This window comes from Corvus cornix, chromosome 1 (genome assembly GCF_000738735.6).
Source record: "Corvus cornix cornix isolate S_Up_H32 chromosome 1, ASM73873v5, whole genome shotgun sequence".
In the NCBI taxonomy this organism is placed as follows: Eukaryota; Metazoa; Chordata; class Aves; order Passeriformes; family Corvidae; genus Corvus; species Corvus cornix.
The window spans coordinates 100,225,117-100,246,319 of NC_046332.1; the positions used below are offsets into that span (position 1 = coordinate 100,225,117).

General features: G+C 43.7%; 1 protein-coding gene across 2 annotated transcripts in view; it reads right to left on the reverse strand.

The window, feature by feature from the left end:
• Positions 1-14,811, reverse strand: part of GPM6B (glycoprotein M6B) — a 107,172-nt gene extending 92,361 nt beyond the window's left edge. For both annotated transcript variants that reach the window (XM_039550636.1, XM_039550602.1), the window contains exon 1: positions 14,645-14,811. In XM_039550636.1, coding sequence (XP_039406570.1) covers positions 14,645-14,648 — 4 coding nt within the window. In that variant the 5' untranslated portion in view covers positions 14,649-14,811. The remainder of the gene's footprint in view (positions 1-14,644) is intronic.
• Positions 14,812-21,203: the final 6,392 nt, after the last annotated feature.

The following is a 21,203-nucleotide window of genomic DNA, read 5'->3' on the forward strand; positions in this document are numbered from 1 at the left end:
AGTAATCCCTGTAAAGAGATTACTAAAGAGAAGAGCATGAAAAGCAGGGGCAGGTAAAGTGGAACACATTTAGCCTTTTCTTGCCAAAGCAACAGCAAAGGTACTAGAGTTGTGGAAGAAGAAACATGCTAGCTACACTTGAACAGCTTCTTGCAATACCATCACCAAGTTTATCAAGATCTGGTGCCCAGCTCAAGTCCCAGATCTACAGCATGCATGAAAGCCTTCATCTTTTATTATGAAATAGAAAAAAAAAATAGTAGATTTCCATTCATCACCATGGAAGAAGGCAGATTTGAAGTAAGTACCAGCCACTAAATGCTCAGAAAACAAACGCCTCCAAAATAATAGCAGGTCTTGTGACTTTTTTTTTTTTTTTTTTTTTAGCATTCAAGGACTACAACAGACAATGGCTGGATAGGAGCAGGAACCAAGAGCAAAGATTTTGCAGTGTTAAAGAACCAGGCATCTGCAGCTCTCTGAAGGACACTGATCCACCTCTTGCAGAGAAAGCAAAGAGATGCTCCCTAAAGAACATGAGACACCTTACAGCCAGCGGGGGTTAATGGTATCTTGCAAAAATGTGATTCTTCAAAAAGGGAGAAGGGACTGCTATGTTTAGATATTATCAATGTTTAATCATTTTACAGGAACGTGGAAAATTATGTTTAGCGACCTCTAAATTCTCATTTTCTCCAAAGATAAATTAGAACTTCAAAGGAAGAATCAGGGAAAATCAGAGCCAAAAACACAGCCTCTCTGTACAACTCATACGTTTGCTTTCCTTTCCAATTGTTCCCAAGCTGAGGGGATGTCCAACACAAGCCTTCAAATTAAGGATTAATTTCATTTCACTGCAGACACAACTCTTTCAGAGGGAAAAAAAAAGGCAGCATAACACAATGTGCATTTCAAACATTTTTTTTCCCAAAAAATGTTTCAGTTTTTTGAGAGAAAGAGCTTTCTAATACAAGTATCCTCCTTGTCTGGATCAAAAATGTAATCCTACTGGTTTTTGTTTTTCTGCCAACATCAACTTTTTAAACCCTGTAAAAACAAACAAATAGTGAAAAAATAAGAATATTCACTCCATCACCAGAGATCACAGTCATGGAGGACCTTACCACATCACTGTATGGCACAGCAGAACAAGGCAGGAGCATCAGGGCATCCAGGCACTATACCGGAGAAGAAGTTGGGAAAATACTTTAAAAAAATGTCTGAAAAATGTCTTGGAAAACACATAGCACAGCTGTCATATGAGAGACTTTGAAACTGGTACTCTGTAGTTGTGACCTGTTGGAAAGACAACCCGATGCAAAATGCTCTTTTTCAAAAAGTCTTTACTGTATTTTATGAAAACTCGTGTTCACCTATCACCCAGCCCACAAAGAGGGCTTGAATATACATTAAAATGGTGTCATCTACATAAAAAGAAAAAAATAGGCACATCATCTAGCTCATGGGAACAAAAACCACAAACAAGGGACTTTGAGCCTTCAAACTAATGAAGCTTCCACGGTTTGAGATCAAAACTCTGTTGCACTCTTGCTTTTCTTGAATTTCCCACACAGAGATATAAAAGGCAATGCCCTTAAAGCTCAGAGGACTTGGATTTAATGCAGTAAACTCGCAGCAGCTCAATTATGTTAACTATTTTAGACACCCATGAGAAGAATAGCATTCAGGTCAGTTATGCACACAATAAAGTTTTCTTTTCACTCCCCTTTTTCTGCTTCCATAGTCCTGGCTTTCTGGACATGGAACAGCATGAGACCCTGTCAGCCACCAAGCCCTGCACCCTGACAGAGTCCCACCAAGGCTTGTGCTTTGTGTTAGCCTAGCCTTGGTCTCCTCCACAGAGATGAGGGGTCTCATATAAACAGATACTACCCCAGTTACTGAGCTGATGGAATGGCAGGAAATGAACAACATGGAAGCAAGGGGAAAGACTCAGCAAAGCCAAATACTGCTAGAGTTAATAATCATGCCCTAATTCAAACCAGGCTCCTCTAAAGCAGGTCAGGTTAATTTTAATTACTATGCAGTTTTTTTCTTGGCTTAAGCCAAAGAGGTTCACATCAGAACCACAGGAACCACTTGGGAGGCAGGAAGCTGCTGCACTTATCCTGTGAGCACCGTGACCCGAATCAATTAGTATGCAGTGCTGCACATTTCCTTAAATCATCTCCAGTGCATACATTCCTGGTCTCACATCCAGGGTCACCATAGCTATGAGGGAAACAAAAGACGCTGGTGACGCTTGCTGGCAGCTGCTGCCCTGCCTCTTCCACGTGTCTGCATGGGGACACAGCTGCTGGGGCTAACATTTGGGAAGGTATTTCCTTGAGCAAACTCCTACCATGCAAATGCAGGTAAGCCCACATACAGCTTCATGAAAAGAGACTGAAGAGATGGCGTTCCCAAGCAAAACTGGAAATGAAAAAGTCTGCATGCCAGTGTGTGACTGAGCTAATGGCCAATTTAAGATTATGTGAACAGAGGTAAGTTTAGGTTACTACACGAACCCTGAGAGGAGGGAAGCTACACAGCCCAGGCAGAACACTACCAGATTTCCACACTGCCACAGCACATACAGGGGCATTGTCGTTACCTTCTGATTCAAAGCCACCTACTCCACAAGGCTTAATGTAACCAAAGTGTGTGTCAGCAGCCACCCCAAACACAAGGAGGACCCTTCTAAGCAATGTTACTGTTACATCTGAAAAGAGTATTTTCCTCTGTACTTCATTAATAAAACAAACAAACAAATAAAAGAACAAACAACAAAAACAGACACCAGGGCAAAAAAGAAAGCTTGTCTTCCTTCCCACTAAGCCCAGAAAGGCCATATGAGTACCCTCCTCAAAAGCCCTTGCAGAAAGGATCACAGATGTCCAAGCCATGGCCTACACTTCGTCCTGCAGCCACAAAAGCCCCTGATCATGCTCATGCTAGTCTCCCACAGATGGGACACTGATGGTGAGTACACAGCTAAGAAGTGCTGGAATCCTGATCTCCTCCTCTCAAGCTTCATGTTTTGTATCATTAACTTCTGCTTAAGAGAAACACAGCTGCCTTGGCAGGTCACACTTTAGGAAGAAAGGCAGTTTCTGAGACAGTAAGTGCAAAAGCTCCTCAAAAGTCATGATGACCTAGGGAAAGGATTTTAAATTAATTGCCAGTATTTCCTAGCAGGAAGCACTGGCACGGTACATCCCAAATGCTGTGGAAGGCCTGAGATGCAGGCTGTCACCTGGGTGCTCTTCCCAGCTGTCTGCTTCAGGACAAAGCAGGGCACACAACAGCAGCCAAGCCTGAAGGCTTTAAGTGTTACAGTTCTATCCATGTCTGCCACAGAAGAGCAAAGGTCACTGCTACAAGTCCACTCATGACTGTGGAAGTCACCTGAGTGTATAAAACGTCTCTGAGTTTACGGAATGTCTCTGGGACCACATGCAGCAGCTCAGGATAAATTAAATTTTGGGATACTGCTGTGATGTCAGTGATTTAGCCTGATATGAGAAAATAGCATTAAAACGGCAAATGAAGGCAAGCTTAACAAGGCCAAGTGTAATGTCCTGCACCTGAGTTGGGGCAATCCCAACTATGCATACAGGTCAGGCAATGAGTGGGTTGAGAGCAGCTCTGCCGAGAAGGACTTGAGGTGTTGGTGGATGAAAAACTGAGTATGAACCAGCAGTGTGCACATGCAGCCCAGAAAGTCAGCTGTACTCTGGGCTGAATCAAAAGCAGCATGGCCAGCAGGCTGAGGGAGGTGATTCTGCCCCTCTACTCTGCCACTGTGATACCCCACCTGGAGCACTGCGTCCAGCTCTGGGGTCCAGGGTCCTCAACACAGGATGGATATCGACCTTTTGGAGCAGGTCCAGAGGAGGTTACAAAGATGATCAGAGGGCTGGAGCACCTCTCCTGTGAAGACAGGCTGAGAGAGCTGGGGTTATTCAGCTTGGAGAAGAGAAGGTCTGGGGAGACCTTGTAGCACCTTCCGGTACCTCAAGGGAGCCTACAGAAAAGATGGGGAGGGACCCTTTATCAAGGAGTGTAGTGATAGGACAAGGGGTAATGCTTTGAAGTGAAAAGATGGCAGATTTAGATTAGAAACTAGGATGAAATTCTTTACTGTGTGAGTGGTGAGACACTGCAACCAGCTTTCCCAAGGAAGCTGTGGGTGCCCCACCCCTGGAAGTGTTCAATGCCGGATTGGATGGAGCTCTGGTCTAGTGGAAGGTGTCCCTGCCCAAGGCAGGGGAGTTGAAACTGGATAATCATTAAGGTACCTTCCAATCCAAACCATCCTACGATTCTATGATTTTTCTCCTGTGTTTAAACTTGGGTAGGGAGAATAAATCTCTCTCCATAGAGATCTCAGAACCACATGCAAATGCAAAGCACAAGTGTCGGAGCAATGAAGCATATGTAACTAAAAGCTTGACATATTTTCTGAGTAAGGCAACAGAAAACACTTTATTTACAAGGTACAGGAGCCAACATAAGGGATGTTTCACACATGCAGAAGAAGACAGACTACTGACCATGTGGGAAGTGGGCACAGCAGTCACGCTCGCAAACACATATGGAAGGAAAAAGGCATGCTTCCCTCCTACTAATCTTACCATTCTCTTCCCTAAAAAAACAAGGGTAAAGGACCAAGTATTTTAAAAAGAATTACAGTAGAAGAGAACTTAAGCATGATGGCATTTTCTGAATTGATAAACCTGCCTTATATGATGGGAAAGATGAAGGAATGCTTTGGGAACTCACATTTTGGCTGGAGAACTGCTTTTCCCCTTCTTTGTCGTCTTACGAAGTCCACTGTCCTGGTTTGGGAAGGGCACGCCCCAATTTAGTACTCCCACTAAAAAAAAAGACCATAAGCCCTCCCCTCCTCCCCCACTCTGGTGGGAGACAAAAGGCAGAGATGATGGGTTGAGATAAGAACAAGTTACTGGAAACAGCAACGAGATAAGAAAATGAACAATACAAGTAACAACTAATTTAAAAAGCGTATCAAGAGAGGGCAATTTACAGGCAAAAATGCTCACCTAGCCACGGACAGTGAAAAACAATGGCAGACACCCTCCATATGCCACGCTTTCCTCCCGCAAGCCATGCCCGTGTTCCTCCCGGAAGCAGGAGTGCCTTACTTCCACCCTGGCAGCGACGTGGGTGGTACAGAATAACAACCCACATGCAACCACACGGCTCCAGGCTCTACCCCCTCATGGCTACTGCAAAGAAAATAACTCTGTCCTGGCCAAAACCAGGACATTCTCATCAGTCTCTTTCCAGAAGTCCTGCACAGGGAGCCCAGTTAGCAGGCCAGAGGAATGGCTAATGAACAAAGATGCTACACTTCCAAGTAATTGGTAGGGTTTCTTTGGGTTTTTATCAACAGAAACTCTGGTATTGTTTCCATTCTCATCCCTCAGTTAAACCCTAACAACTCTGTGGCAAATGAGGAGCATTTCTAATTCTCTATCCACTTTGAACATAATTCTTTTTAAGAGGGTAGGTAATCTTCAGAAAGTAGATAGCCATCCTACAGCCATCACACTGAACAATTTGGCAGGTATCTCTACAGCCAAAAAATGCCAATGCTATCTAAGTTCAACTAATCAAACATGAAACAAAGCACTTGTATGAACTAAACACATTTTTGTAAGGGGGAGAAGTAGCTAGTGCTTACTGCAACTACACTGGTATTTTCCTCAACCTTTTTCTTTGTATGTTCTTATAAGAACAGAAGACTCGATGTGCAGTAATTAACACAGTTATATGTCAGGTTTTAACAGCAGCTGGGACACTCCCATTAGCCTTGGCAACGACACTTAATATTCCACATGTGCCATGCCTTTTTGTTACTGTGGAAATAGAAATCTAAGACTCCAAGCTCCCTCCAGTAAAGGACTTAATTTTGCTTTAAGAAAGTGTCTCCTGACTTTCTGTTTATTTTAAAGCTGTTTCTTTTAAAGTCTCCCTGGTTTTCTTTCTCTAAGAGAGGTACATCACTTACTTGGAAGTACAAGTCAGTCAAGCTGTGCTCATCTACCGTGTGTGAATCACAGGCATGCAAAACCAGCAAGTGCTTCTGGACACCACTTCATGGAGAAAGTCTTCAGTGGAGGATCAAATGCCAACAAGAATAAGGGGGGCAGGGAACTATCTAGCACACACATCCCCTGCCCACAAAACCCAGTGGAAATCAGCCTAGAGAGAGGGAAGGACAAGGTTTGACCATGATATCCAGCACTTCCTCTGTGTAAGGATAATGGAAAGAGCCGAAGCCATTCTGGACAAGCTGGAGAGCTGATGATAATGGGAAAACATTCAGCAGATTTTATGATGACAGCCATAGGAAACATCAAAAAAATCCAGAAATTAACTTTTACAGGAAAATAAAATAATGAAATCTGCAGAGTGTTTAAGGCTGAAATCAATTGAGTCTTGACTCGTGCTGCTACCTCATTCGTGTTTTGTTTCAGTTCCACCCACTCCTCAAATACCTACCTTCAGTCTGCCACAGCTACTTTAAATCAGCATTTTCAAGAGTTTTTTTACTCCTTCCTTGTTCTTTTTTTGGTTTCCTGAGGTTTCCACTGAGGAATAAGAGGAATTTAGTATGTGGTAGATTACAACAATTTCTCAAGCATGGTGTTGCAAGCATATCAGTTGCAGATAAAATGAAAAACCTCAAAGAATTTCAGGAGAAGGTTAAAGATTAAGTATCTATTATATGCTTCTCTTAGCTAAAGTTTGAGGAGAAAAACAGGTATTTTCAAACTGTTTAAAAATAATCTAAAGGGAGAAACAAAACATCGCAGGCTAAACCCAGCAAAAATTAATTAACTGGCTATTTTTCATTCCATCCAGTCATTATTTAAGTCTCCAGACATAATCTGAATGGGGGGATTTTCATCAGACAATTACCAAGCATGAGAAACCACCATTTCAATTTCAGCACAGTATGGGGGAAATGTCTATGAAGTGAAGGTATACATTGCATGAGGGAAATAATTACTAACACGGGCTACATCAGTCACACGTAGCAAAGCCCCCTCGGCATTGCATTCCTCACATTCGCTTATGCAAAACTTTGGCTCAATGCAACTGTTACCAGCTTTAGTACCTAATAACTCCACTGGCTGGGGAGCAGGCAGCAACAATGTACTGGATTCTGTTACATTCCCTTGACATGGCGTGACAAATATCTCAGAGATTCCAAGGCTTTTGTACCTGTGCCCATCACAGAGCCTAAGCAGATGTTACATGAAGTGTTCTTGTTTTTACACCTTGCAAGTCGTGGGTTCTTGACAGATGTGCTGGAGCAGATCCCTGTGCTTGCACCAAGAGAGCTCCAAATACTCCCACTAGTCATCTCTATTTCCTCATGACTTTTCTTTTTTTTTAATGCATGCCTAAACAGCTCAAGAAAAGCATTTAAATTCCCACAAGGGAAGTTCCATGTGGCAAACTTATTTTCAGCTGTGTGCTTAACAAATACAAAAACTCATTTTATGCTTTTGTTTGGGAAAGCGCGTGACATTTATGTCAACACAGTTTTGGTAACAAAAGGATAAGTTTAGATACAAGTAGCAATCACTTAAAATATTCCAAAAGTTATTCCTTAAAAAAAAAACAACAAAAAACCAAAAAGAAACCTACAATATAACATACAGAAAACACAGTGAACAAGAAAATTAAAATTACTTTAGTAAAGAATTTACAAAAAAGTATTGAAGATCCAGCCAGTGCTCTGCACTAGCTCAGACTTGCAGAGTGTTTGTTGGCATGGTGTGTGCTAAGGAGTTCATTCCAGAAAATCCTTACAGAAATTCATAGAACCTAGAACTTAAGAAGCTTTAAAAAGGAGTCTTAAGTTGATGAAAGCACTGTCTTATGCCATGAAACATTTGTGTCCAATCAAAAAACACATATAAACCCACAGAATAAACAAAAAAACCACGAAATCTCTGTATCTTGAAGAGCTAGCTAAGACCCAACAGCAGCCACACTCCCAAATGGGCTCTCAAAGGGTGTCAAGCAGGTGAATGCAGGCAAACAATGCTCACCTGCATTGCAGCTTCACTGATACACACTCAGTATTAGAACTGAGAAGACTCAATGAATATGCAAGCTGGCAAAAACATAGACTAAAAAGTAAAACCAGGCATCAGAGAGTCCCAGCTAGCTGTGCCTTGCTGGCAGCATGAGAGAGTCAGATTCCTCCTCAGTTAGCCATCAGTGGCAGGCTCCTCTGCTCCAGCTCAGCAAAACAACCAATAAGCCCAAGTATATGTTTCCAGTATCGAGAAAACCAGTGCATTACTCAAAACATAATCCTCCTCTGGCTGAACTCCCATAATGTACTCTGGGTTTGGATCTCCTGACCAGCTGCATTGTTAACACAAGGTGTCCTTTCTCTCTGTTTATCCACAAACCAGCACCTGGAAGGCAAGCCAGCTGCTTCCTTACTCCTGCCACCAGGGCAATTCTTGTATTTCCATTGGCATTGAAGGAGTGTATACAAAGACAAGAGCTTTAGGCTGCCATTTGCAGTGACTGCTCTATGCACTTAATAAACATTAAAAAAACCCCAAATAAAATTATGAAGGCTGTATGTTACATTGGATACTTCAAATCAGTTCAAGAAGTCCAGTTTTGTTCACCACCCAGGTCCCAGCTATCTTTGAAACACAGTCCTTTACAACATCTCTCCCTGAGCAAAAAAAAAAAAAAAAAAAAAAAAAATCCGAAACATTAAAGTACAAACACAGCTCTGAAAGTCATTTGCTATGGAACTTGAGGCTAAAATTTCCAAGTGTCACATGCACACAACTATCAAAGCATAAAACAAACACTCCCAAAACTGATGCAGAGAAAGGCACTGAGGTTTGTACCTCTTGATAGCTCTGTGGCTGGCACATCTTTCTGTTAATGAAACATAAGCTCCATTCACATTTTGAAATTGCTGTTAGTCAAACAGCTCCAAAAACAGGGAGAACAAAAGACGTTGAATTCTCATAGTTCTTTGTGTTGCCTGTAAATGTTTCCCAAGCCACAACTCCCCATGAAACCTTTTGAGCCTAAAACCCAAGAGACAAATAATTATGGAGAGGAACACTGCCAAAGCACCAAGACATAGCAGCAACAGAAAGCTAAGAATTAAGTGGTACATAAGATGCTACCTCACCAAAGCTGTCTCAGGTTCACGCCTGCCTGCAGAATAAATGCTGGGAGAGGATCAGGAGATGTGGATTCCTCTCTGGGTACTGTCAAGCCAAGTTTGCTTCCTTTGGGCCACAGACTACATTGCACATGACCTGGAAGAAGCCACCTTAGGAGATGGATGTGATGGGCTCTGTTTTGCCTTTTGACCATTGTGGATATTGACTCAGTAATCCTCCCAGCACAGGATTCTGCACCTGTACAGGGGCTTGCAGGCTCAGCTGGGACTCATCACTTTAATACAACCATCTTTGATGTCCCACAAGGAAACTAAGCTATCTTTCCTTACATTTACTCACGCCAACACAAATCCAGAGGCACTCGAACGGGTTTTAAGGAACCAGCCAGAAGAATAGAAAGAATCTTGATTTCTCTCATACCAATCCAGCCACAAGCATGCTGAAGTGAGCCCTGGAGAATGGGCCTCCCATATGTCTCACCACACACCTCATCAGACTGGAACCCCAGCAAGATGCCACGTGCTGCATTGGGAGCAGGCCTCAACCCCACACTCCAGGGTAAGAAGCACCTATGTTAGACGTACACTAATAAGCATATACATCCATCTTCCACAACATTACCACTGTGGGGCCATGAAGAAATTGAATTTTCTACAGGAGGGCTCGATAAGATAGCCCCCATGGCTCGGTGCAAGCTCTCGGCACCTCAGCAGGAATGGTGCAAGGAGCTGCACAGAGGAGCAAGGTGCTGTGCTGCCTGGGCAGGTGCAGGGTAGGCACTCATGGGGACCAGGTGTGTGCATGTCTGAGGAAAGGCAGAGGGCACACACAGCTGGGGTGCACATGGGGGACGTCAAACGGAAGAGAATCCATCAGTTTCAGTGGGAAGAGCATCCATCCTGATGAGTGAGGCAACACAACAACCCACAGCAGTTCCCTCAGCAAGTGCTTTACCTCAGTGAAATTTCACTGGGTTCAGTGTTCTCCTACTTCTAAAAAGACAACATCACATTTCTATCCAAAAACTATCAGTGGAAATACAACACAAACAGTTATTTTGCATCTGGCTTCAACAGCTGTGTATCTCAGGGAAAAGAAAATACTCGCTAATGAAAATGTGCGCCACTCAGACAACGCAATACCGCTGCATGAGGAAAAGAAAGACACCAGGAAGTGGGCTTCACTGGCTTTAGTTTCAATTTTTTTTCACCTTATCCTGAAATGGACACTGGACTTATATTTTAGAATAAGGACTTCAGATATTACTAAATATTGCTCATAGAAGTTGTGGATGCCCAATCCCCAGATGCTCCTTCCCTGGAAGCGTTCAAGGTCAGGGTAGGCAGGGCTTTGAGCAAGTGAAAAGATGTCCCTGCACACAGCAGAGGGGTTGGATTAATTGATCTTTAAAGGTCAAACCAAACTATTTTATGATTAGAAGACACCTGGAGACTTCAACTGGTTTTTAAAATTCCATAAACAGTCTGAAAAAGACAGGTAATCAGGCACTAACACAGTTCAGAGCTCCCAGGGATGTACTCTATCATCCAGTACATTTTTCTGAAAGGTAACAATTCAATATCTATCAGACATAGAATTCACACACAGGACGGAAGATACCCTCTATCAGAGAACCACACATTTAAAAAGAGTGTAAGAGGGAGAACCTGTAAATATGGTGAAAGCACAAATTGCTTAAGATACTAGGAATATCTGAAATGCACATTTTCTCCTCCACCGCCTTCTCAGACAAGAAGGATTACAGTGAGAAGGCAAAATTAAGCACCTTTTAACAACACAAACAGATGCTGTGGTGATAGAGGAAAGGCAGCAGTATAAAATTTTATATTTCACAGGTTTTATGAGAAGATAAATTGAATATTAGTTTCTTTTCTTTCAATAAGAATAAGGTTAAATATGTTTGAGAGGTGTACAATTTAAGAAAATATGGACTACACCACTGGGCAATTGAAATCCAGCCACCTTTAATGACCAAAGCTAATCAGATTTTACTATTAATGTTAGACACAAAAGATTTCAGCTCTTGCCTGAATGAAGTGTATAGCTGAATAGAAGAAGACTGATTCTCTTTCAGAATTTGCCCCCAGCTGTTTATAAAAAGAAAGCCTGGTTTAGGAAATATTTGAACCTACTTCAGACACATTTCATGTAAAAGCAAGGACCATTTCACTGGGTGGCAACAGCCCCTAAGGTGGAACTCCTGAAAATAATGCCTACAAGAAAGGGATGGTCTGCTCTGGGATGGAAGGAGGAGCTACAGGGACGAAGAAGCAAGTACTGCTGAGGGAGCTGGATGTGCTGGAGAAGGTGTGAAGGACAGGAGATGGCTTCTGGGAATTCCTGCACTGGGGCTTCAGAGAAATGGGATGAGAACCCCCATAAAGACAGGCATCATTTCACCCTCTGTTTGCAGACAGTGTTCTCCTCAGTATCTCTTTTTTAAAAAACCAACTACCCCTAATATAATATATGTACCCACACTGCTCCAACCACTTCTTTTTTTTAAGTAAAAAGCAACAGTTTGGAGAGTACAAAGAAGAAAAAGCGTAAAATTATGAGAACATGCAGTTCCTAAGACATGATGTTGTATCATGCCTTTCAAAGGAACCAAAACTTTTTGCATTTTTTTGTTAATTTTGTAAAACAACAGTCCCCCTCCCCACCTTCTAAGTGAAACACTATGTTTTGGAGAGTGTGTGCCACGATGTAAGATGCCCATGGGTGGGACTTCTCACAGGAGATGCACAAAGCAATGCAGTGGTCATTAATGAGGACCCTCCCTTCAGCTGCTGCAAACCCTTACTGGTGTTGAAAACAGAGTGCCCAAGCTTCGGAAGTGCTGAGGGAGCCAAAAGCCCAAAGAACAACAGTGGATGCGAAGGGCTCTCAGCCTCCAAAAAGGAAAACAAAAACCAGCCTGGCTAAGCCAGTCCTACACAAAAGTTTTGTGTGAGCAAGGACAACTCAAATGGCCTTAATGAGAAGCAGTCCAACACGTCCTTGCCATCAGATGAGGAAGCTCAGTAACAGCATTGGGGCTCCACACAAGGCCTGGTGAGACAATCACATCAGCCTCAGTCTACCTAATGCCAAGGCAACAGTTATGCAATGATAGAAACAAGACGTTGTGTTCATGGAGGACTGGATCCCCAGCTGACAAAGGCTTCTTTTTGTGACTTCTTTTTGAAGTACTTCATATGAAATTTCTGCTCCAAGTCCCCTCTCCTGACTGACCAAACTGCCATTAACTCAGGCACAGCTTGGTCATCCAACAATGCTTCCAAGCAAAGAACTCGGAAGACCTTGGAATTTTGTGTTGTTATTATCATCATTATGAGCAAAATGTTCAAGAAAAGTTTTCTTGTCTTCACTCCCCTTTTCCCAAGTGCTACATTCAGGACAACACATTCTATATGGACATAAATTATATACTTCACACACTTCACAATGTGCAAGACTAACTTCAGTGTTTTTCTAAGATTTTAGGACTGAAATAAAGATGGGCTTCTCCTTAAGATGAATCATTCACATAGATTTAAAACAACTTTTTGATTTCAAACAGCTAGCAACTTAATTCACTGAAGGAAAACCAATTTCATACAGTTAGCAGCAAAGACATTAAAGAAAAATTTTACATGTGTTACCTTGGAAATCAATACTTTTCTCTTAATAAGACAGTAAAAACATTCCTTTGTTTCTATGCCTCTTCCCTCCCCATTCCAAGATTTACTGGACATCAACCCATGCCAGTAAAAGTGTAAGTCAAGAGGAGGATAGTAAGATATGGACAAGAGGAGAAGCTGCCCACTTTGCAGTTTCATTTAATATCAAAAGTTCACATAGGAAAAGAATAGTCTAAAAAATGGGTATCAGAATATGGACGCAAAACATAAGCTTTTTGATGCTGCTACAACAGCTGGTTGGTTTGTTTCAACCATCAGAGCTGCTGAGGCTACAGGAATCAGTACTTCAACGTGTACTGAAAGGGGTGTAGAAAACTTGTAAAAAGCTTAGTTAAAAAGACATTAATACAAGAGGAGTCTGATCTTCACTAAGCTAGGGAACAAACCAGTTAATAAGCATTTAGAAATTAAGGAATTAGGTGATGCGAATTAATTTAACAAAGTAGCAACCATAGGAATTCTGTCAGCTTCCTTTAGCTTTGGCTGAGTAATTAATTTTTTTTTTTCTTCTTAATTAAAACCAGAGAGAGTGCCAGCATCAGTATGTGCAAATTAACACTCGGGCATGCACTGATAGCTCCGCTTTAGCAGCTGCAACCTCTAAGCAATAATGTGCCAGTAGCAAACTAAACCAAAGATACAGCTGTACTTTTCTATCTTTTTCTTTTCTTTTTCCAAACCTCCTAACTTTCACTACTACTTAATTAATTTGCACGTATTGTTGGTTGAAAGGAGAGCTCGCAGGAAGCAACTACTAAAAGTCCCATGCGGAAAGGATGGGAAAGCTGAAGGTGAGTGCTGACTGCCGACGGACACACGTACTCTAGGAATCTTTCCCTCCCTAGGGCCCCATTACTGCTCCTGTTAACACACTCACGCAAGCGCTACCCTCCCCATAAGTTTGAGAACAGAAGTCGCCACTTTCCACCCACACCCAACTCCCTCCACCGCAGCAGAGGGAACAGCGCACCACGTTATCCCAACGGCCCGCAGGATAATCCCCCCTAATGCTCACACCTAAACGCATCACGCCTAGCACAGGGGAGTACTCAGCGCTGCCCGTCTCCAGAGGCACGTCCACTCTCCTCCCTGTGTCCCGAGGCTATCCCCCCTCTCCCGACCAAACTTCACACCCCGGCAAAAACTGACCCGCACCTCTGGGGACGCGGGTCTGGCGAAGAGGGGCTGCGCGGCTCCCCCGCTCCGCCTTATCCCGAGGGGAAGCCAGGCGAGACCAAGGCAGTCCGCAGCGCCGGGCGGCGGCACCGAGACCCGCGGGGAGAGCCGGGGCCGCTCCTGCCTCCCCCCGAGCGCGCCTCTTCCTCGGCTTCTGCGGAACGGACGCGGGATGGAGAAGCTCCGGGCCGGCTGCGTACAACCGCCTCCGAAACTACAGATCCCGCATTCTGCATTATTATTATTATTCTCATCATCAATGATTTATTTTCAGAGGACGGGAGCTCGCCTTGCTGGCGAGCAAGGTCTCGTTGTCCCGCCAGACAGGGTGTCCCTGCGCCCGTCCGCGCTCCCGGCGCGGAGTTCCTGTGGCAGCGGCGCGGAGCGAGGCGGGCGGAGGGGCGGCCGCTCCCCCTCCCCGCGCTACCGGAGCGCTCAACAGGCGGCTGCCGCTGCCGCCCGCCGGGGCTGCCCCGCACCTGCCCCCGCTCCCGCCCTCCCCGCAGCCGCGGCTCCCCTGCGGCCCCGGGCTCTGCCGCAGCCGCGCTCGCTTACCCATGGCTGCCTCGCGTGGTCCGGGCGGTGCGGGAGGCGCAGGGCAGGGGCTCGCTGTGCCGTGCCGGGCTGGGCTGTGCCGGGTGAGCGGGCTGGAGGAGGACAGCGGCCGCGGCTCTCGCTCTGGCGGGCTGGGCTCGCCTGCGGCGGGAGCGAGGGGCGGGAGGGGCGGGGCGGCCCCGCCTGCGCCGCCACAGGGGCCCGGCCCGGCCCGGCCGCGCGGGGCAGGGGGACAGCGCCCCCCGCGGCCGCTGCCGCTGCCCGCCCCGCCGCCGCCGGGAATCGGCGCTCGGTCGCGCCCGCCGCTCCCCGTCCTCCTGCGCTGCGACCTCGCTCGGCCTCAGCGGCTGCCAGGGACGAGCACCCGCTGCCAGGCGGGACCCCTGACCCTCTCGCCTGGGAAACCTTGGGAACCTGAGCTGCGGGCACCCTTTACCTTCAGAGGCACCTGCCCCTTGATGTTTCTCTGACAATGGCAAGGGCACTGCGTGCTCAAACACAACATCATTTCATGACTGTCTATACCCGTGCTCAGCTGTGTGATCCTTATCTTCACAGCCCCTTCTGAAGCGTCTCATGCCGCTTTCCAGCGTCACACAGCACTGCGGGAGCTGCCACTTGAGCGACGTTCCAGCCACACCGCCGTGCATGACGATGCTCGCAGGGACTTCGTCATTCTTTAAGCACTGTGAGGAATGTGTCATGGCTTTAGGAAAATTCGGTAAACAGGACCCTGGAAGTAACAGACTGGGTAGTTTGGGGACATATGGGTGGCTTCTCCCTTAGGAGATAACCAGTAGCCCCTTCCCCATACCTAGACATGTTGGAGGTAAAAACGACAGTGTCACACAGGAGTGATCCTTCACAGGCACTGAAGACAGGTATGGAAGAGAGTGGCAAAGTCAGCTTTTTGAGTTTAGTTGCTTTCCTAAACTGGACTTTCACCATCAGAGCAATTTGATTGCTTCAGTTGCAAAGGCCAGTGCTTTAGACAGAGTAAGTGCATCTACAGTGACTAATATCAGTCAGATTGTGCTGATTTACATTAACTGGTTGCTTGGCGTGCATTTCCTTTGTCACAATAATAGTACACTAATTTTCTGTTATTTATGTGAAGTGTAAGGACATATTTCACTTCTTCCTGTGATCATTAACATATTCATCTATTCAATTTCGTAACTATATTATTCACCTCAAATTGAGATCAATTGCTTAAGAACATATTAATAAAATTCAAAGGTAAAAGAGTGACAGAAGCGTGAACACTAATTTTCAGGGAGGTTAGTTTGTACTTCGGAAATTCAGGCCCCTGCTCCCAAAATACTGTGTGCACTCATTATAAAGTTGCAATGTTAATGTGTGGTTTCTTTGTTAATGGTACCATAAAAATCACAGTCTCCTTGGCCAGAATGATCTGAGGCTTTTGCATTGATTAATGAACATATATGCTTTTCTGGTAAGGTCTGTGGGCTCAACACTATGCAAGCACCATGGAATCAGGGAGTAAATGCCTCTCCTCTAACAGGCAATAAGTGGATTGATGGAGTAAGCCATTTCATAAAGATAGAAAAAAAAAAAATCATAGCTAAGCTGATCACTAGCAAGCTGCTTCCAGATCTCACTGGGAATTAAAGTAGATGAGCTATGCACCTTTGAAAAATTAGATTAATTATGGAAATAGCACATGACCCTTAACTAGAGTGGCACTAAATAGCACTGAAATACGGCAGGAACAAGAGGCAAATGGTAAAAGCATCCCACTGTGTGCAGCACTATGTGCTGGTGAAAGTATAAGTTAATTTCCTTTTTTAAAATAAAAATTGGTTGAAATTTATATTCTTTGAAGTTCCTACAGCATACTGCTTGATTTATACTAGAATCAGCTGAAAAATGTCCCTTAATTCTGAGTGTACTTGCACTTATGAGTAACTTTGCATTACTGAAATCCATAGGACAAGTTCCTCAAGGGAAGTTGGTCAGTGCTGTCCAGATTGGGTTTACACACTTACACCGAAGTATGAGGCAGATATTCCTAAGGGAGTGTAGAAGAAGTTGTCCATATCAACACATTTGCAGTGAGAGGAGGGACTCACTTTCTGCCATCCTCAGAAATGTTGGTCATTTTTCTCTCCAAAGGGAGAGAAAACGCAAAGATAGAAAATAGTGTGTGCATAAATATTGGTTATGGCTCAGCAAACCAGTCAGTGCAGATTTCCACTCACAGAGATACCAAGCCTCTGATAAGTGAAGAGAGAAGTTGACAGGGCTGATGTCAGAAATTTTGGTTCCTTAAGGGAAACTACATTGTAATATTCAATTGAGGTAAAGGAGACAGGAATATTTGAAATTTCTGCGAGGAATAGAAAGTAATGGATTTCATTTCAGAACCAAGATGTCTGGAGAAACAGGTATTTCCCTGTTTGGAAAAGACTTATGATTGGATTCTAGTCCATGTTCTTGTATCTAGCACACAATGGAAAAGAGAAAAGCTGAAGTGTGCAGCATTTCAGCGAGTCTCTGTATTTGAATGGCTCCTTGGGTGCTATAGCTGGTAGCTGTAAGGAAGGGCTAAAGTCCTGCTGTAAATTATGCTGGAAGCCAGACTGATCCAAACAATCTCATCATCAAGGGATTATAAAATGACCATTTGACCAATGCTGCCATTGCAGATTTGATCTACAAAAGAGAAAGAGAAGGTTAGTATTCTGCATTGATTAATGTCATTGTCTGTGTTGAGTACTTAAAACCTTTTCCATAGTTCAGGTAACAACCTGCAAACATTTTTCTGTATGCAGAGTTACCCCAGTACTAACGCCATGATACCAGGCATTTCAAGACACACCTTTACTCCCTGTAGCAATATGTTTGGATTACCTCTTAACCTATTCTGGAGCAGTATGTTCCTCTCTGGAGATGTTTTAAGGAGGCCATTTGATGTTCAGAAGAAAATTTAACTTCAGCCTTAAGATTAGTTGAGAAGAGGCAAGATGGAATGTGGGAGTCTCACTAGTAGTAACCGAGGGCATGGCATCATGTTTTACTGTATTTGACAATTTCCAGCAATTAGTGGTGAAACTGATTTCTAGATTAAGGGAAGACTCATTGCATTTAATTTATTTTCTTCTTGTTTTAATTTACCAGGCTCCATCTGTTTCCCTACTTCTCCACTGCAGAACATCCTAGCTCTAAAGCAAATCCCTTTTTTTGTGGACAGAATGGTGTGATAGCTGCCACTACCTGTTTGTTTGTCTCTGTTTTCCACTCCGACTCTTTCCTCAGGCTGTCTAACTAGACAGATTGCCCTAGGTAGGAAACCTTCCCTATTAAAAACAGAAACAAAGGCAGTGTGTTTCCACTTAATGTTTTAGCTTTGACTAAACACTCAGGTGCATTAAATTTCATAAAAAGATGTCCTAATGGGTTGTGTGTTTCAGTGGGTTCTCAGCTCCCACATCAGCTGTATATGAGGCCCCTTCCCATGGCTCCCTCTGCTAACAGTGATGCTAACGGTTAATCATGATATTACTTCTGGCTACTACACAGGCAGTGTCAGTGGGTAGCAGTCATGGCCACTTTCCAGAGGATTAGAGTGAGTGTATGGGGTGCTACTCTGCTTTTGCAAAAAACCTGCAAACTTCCAAAACCTTATAAAATCAGGGACTCGTAAAACAGCCTCCTTTTGAATGCTAACATGAGTGTATTTTAGCTTCAAGGAAACCAGAAGCGATAAAAACCGGTTTTAGTTTCACTGAGTGTTCCCTGTGGCCTTTCTCAAGGGGGGTTCAGCCATCCTCTCTGTATTGAGCTTCTGTGATTCCACGTACAGTTGAGGCATACCGTGGTTTTTCTCTCCCATGTGATCTTCTGTTCACAGAGGCCGTGGATGTTAAAGACAAGTAAGGTGACAACTGGATCCCTTTATACACTTTGTGCACTTTATATCTGCATGTAAAGAAGAGGTGACCTGTGTGGTCACCTCTCAGCATCTCGATGTAGATCAAGGGGAATGACTCATGCTCTCCTATACCTTTTGTACCTGTTATGTGAAGCTGATCCACTTTAAACTCCAACTGCTGCTACCAAAACTATTTTTTAGTGCTCACTGCAGAGAGCTGTTTGCAAAGCTCGTCCAGCAAAATGCTGAACAAAATGGTTCAGATCATTGGCACTGTGTAGTTTGGGGGAAAAGAGAGAAAGAGAAAGATAAAAACTGAGAAGTAATTTGATACAGTTTAGCCAACATGTAGATACTCCTCCCGGAATTTAACATTCAGGTATGATAGTATAAGAAATAAATGGTCTTCAAAATGAAAACTGTTACTTATTACCAAATAGGTCACATTTCCAACAACTGTTTCTCAATATGTAAATATAAGCTGTGATTGCTTTGAAAAATATATAATTATATATTCAACAGAATGCATATTTTTTCCCAGTGCAGCACAGTTAATTTTATCTGAAAATTAGTGATTACCATTTTGGTGCTAATTATGGAGTACTAAATACATCTTCAGTGTTAAAAGATAGACTCATCTCTGTTTCATATATCCCTTGTAGAACTCACTTGTGGAATTAACAATGTTGCTTTGTGATTTTAGAGGCACAAAATTTTTTTTTTCACTGAAAATGAAGGATTAATATATTGATTAGGACCTCTGCTTTTAATTAGGCCTACATGAGGGACCTTAACCTAAGCACAGAATTTTTCACTTACGTGCATGGATATTCTGTCAGTGCCCCTGAGAAATCCAGGTATGGGGGGCAGCAGAGGGAAGATCACAGTATAAGCTGCTTTTATTCTGGATACACAGACTTGCTTCTGTGCCTTTCTCTGTCTGCATGCCACAGAGATAACCCACGTCTGGTAGGGAACCACATTGGAGATAATATGAGGTCTGAGAGAGCATGAGGGGTTTCAGTAAAGCATTATATAGAGCAGAAAGCTTGCAAGTGAGAGAGTACACTAACAATCTGAAAACAGATGAGTGTTATACAGAAAAAACCACAAGTGGATACAACCTTTCCTTTGATGTGCAGCCCATCTCATTTCATCCTCCTGGTTGGATCCGTGAAATGTAGAAATGCTGGCAACCCTTTGTTCAAGTGAGAGAGCAAAGTCTTACCTCCTGCTATGTGAATCATGATACAATAATCCTATGAAGGCATTCTTCCACATACCTCATTCTAAAACATTTGGGCTGAAAAATTCACTTGAGATTGATCAGAGATGATGAGTTCAGTCTAGAAGGCTTGGATATAAACACTTACTGAAGTGCTTTGCTAAGTTCCTATTGTGGGGTGTGATCATGTGGGCTGGAGAGGCCAGCCTAGGGTCTTTAGGAGGAGCTGACTCAAATGTATGGATTATCCAACATTTTCATTAGTACCACTGGGGAGATTTGAATGCGGAATAATTTGCAAATGAAGAAACCAGAGAGGGGCAAAATGCATACCCAAGGAACATTAATATTCAACTCCAGAGCAACTTCTGTGTGAGCATATATGTACTCATTGCAATATTCTGAAAATAATTGCATACATATGTATGTTAGCCCCACCCTCCAGTGGCATCAATAGGTTTAACCTCAGTTTTCTGTTGCACTGCAAATTAAGGGAAAAGACTTTATTTTAAGAGTGTTGAACACATGGCTGCCATCCAACAACTTCAGTATGGCACCCTCCCAAGAAAGCGCTCCAAGGCAGCCTAATCAGGACAGAATTCCTGGCAAAAGTACATTTTGAGACAAGGCTCTCTCTCTTTTTCCAAAGTAGAAAACTCCTTTGATGGCAGGCACAGAGAGCATTTAAGAACATTCTCAGGTGCCTTTTCTGCAAATTGAAAAATCAAACTCAAAAAGTTGGGAAGGAAAATTGCAGGAGTCATTTTAACACTTTTCCTGATCAAGTTGGGCAGTGGAGACTGAGAAACAGCCAGCTGATTTCAATTTACTTCTCATTTTTTTCACTTCTGTCAATAGGTACAAGCTCATAACTGATTACAGAAGGTTTTAATGCTGCTCTGTAAACATGAATGGTGCCTTAAACTGTATCACAAAACTGAGTTAAATTCTCTCCTAAAGAGCCACTCAGCTTTAGTTTTCTACTAATATACGTTCCAAAATGCTGGTTTGGGTTTTGTGTTGGGATTTGCCCTCCCCACACACAGTATGTTTTATTGTTTCTGTACTGCTCTTCCTGCTTTGCACCGTCCAGTTCTGGCAAAGTGGCTATACCCAGAGTAGTGGTTTGTGGCAAAAATGTGATGTATTGGAGAAAAGATGGGAATGGCTCCATAAGCCAGCAATAATGTAACATCCTTGGTGTGCCCACAGTGCCAACAGGCTGCAGAGGACGGGTGTCCTGGGCTGTGGGGGAGCAACAGGAGCTGGCACAGCCCGACAGGTTTTTCACTGGGAGGTAACAGAAGTGGCTCTAAGACACAACATCCTCCCTCAGCTCTGTGAGATGTGGTTTTGGAAGGAAGGTGTGGCTTCAGATCTGCTGACATCATGGAAATGCTTCACCTCCTTCTGACTTCACAGAAAGCCAAACACATTAG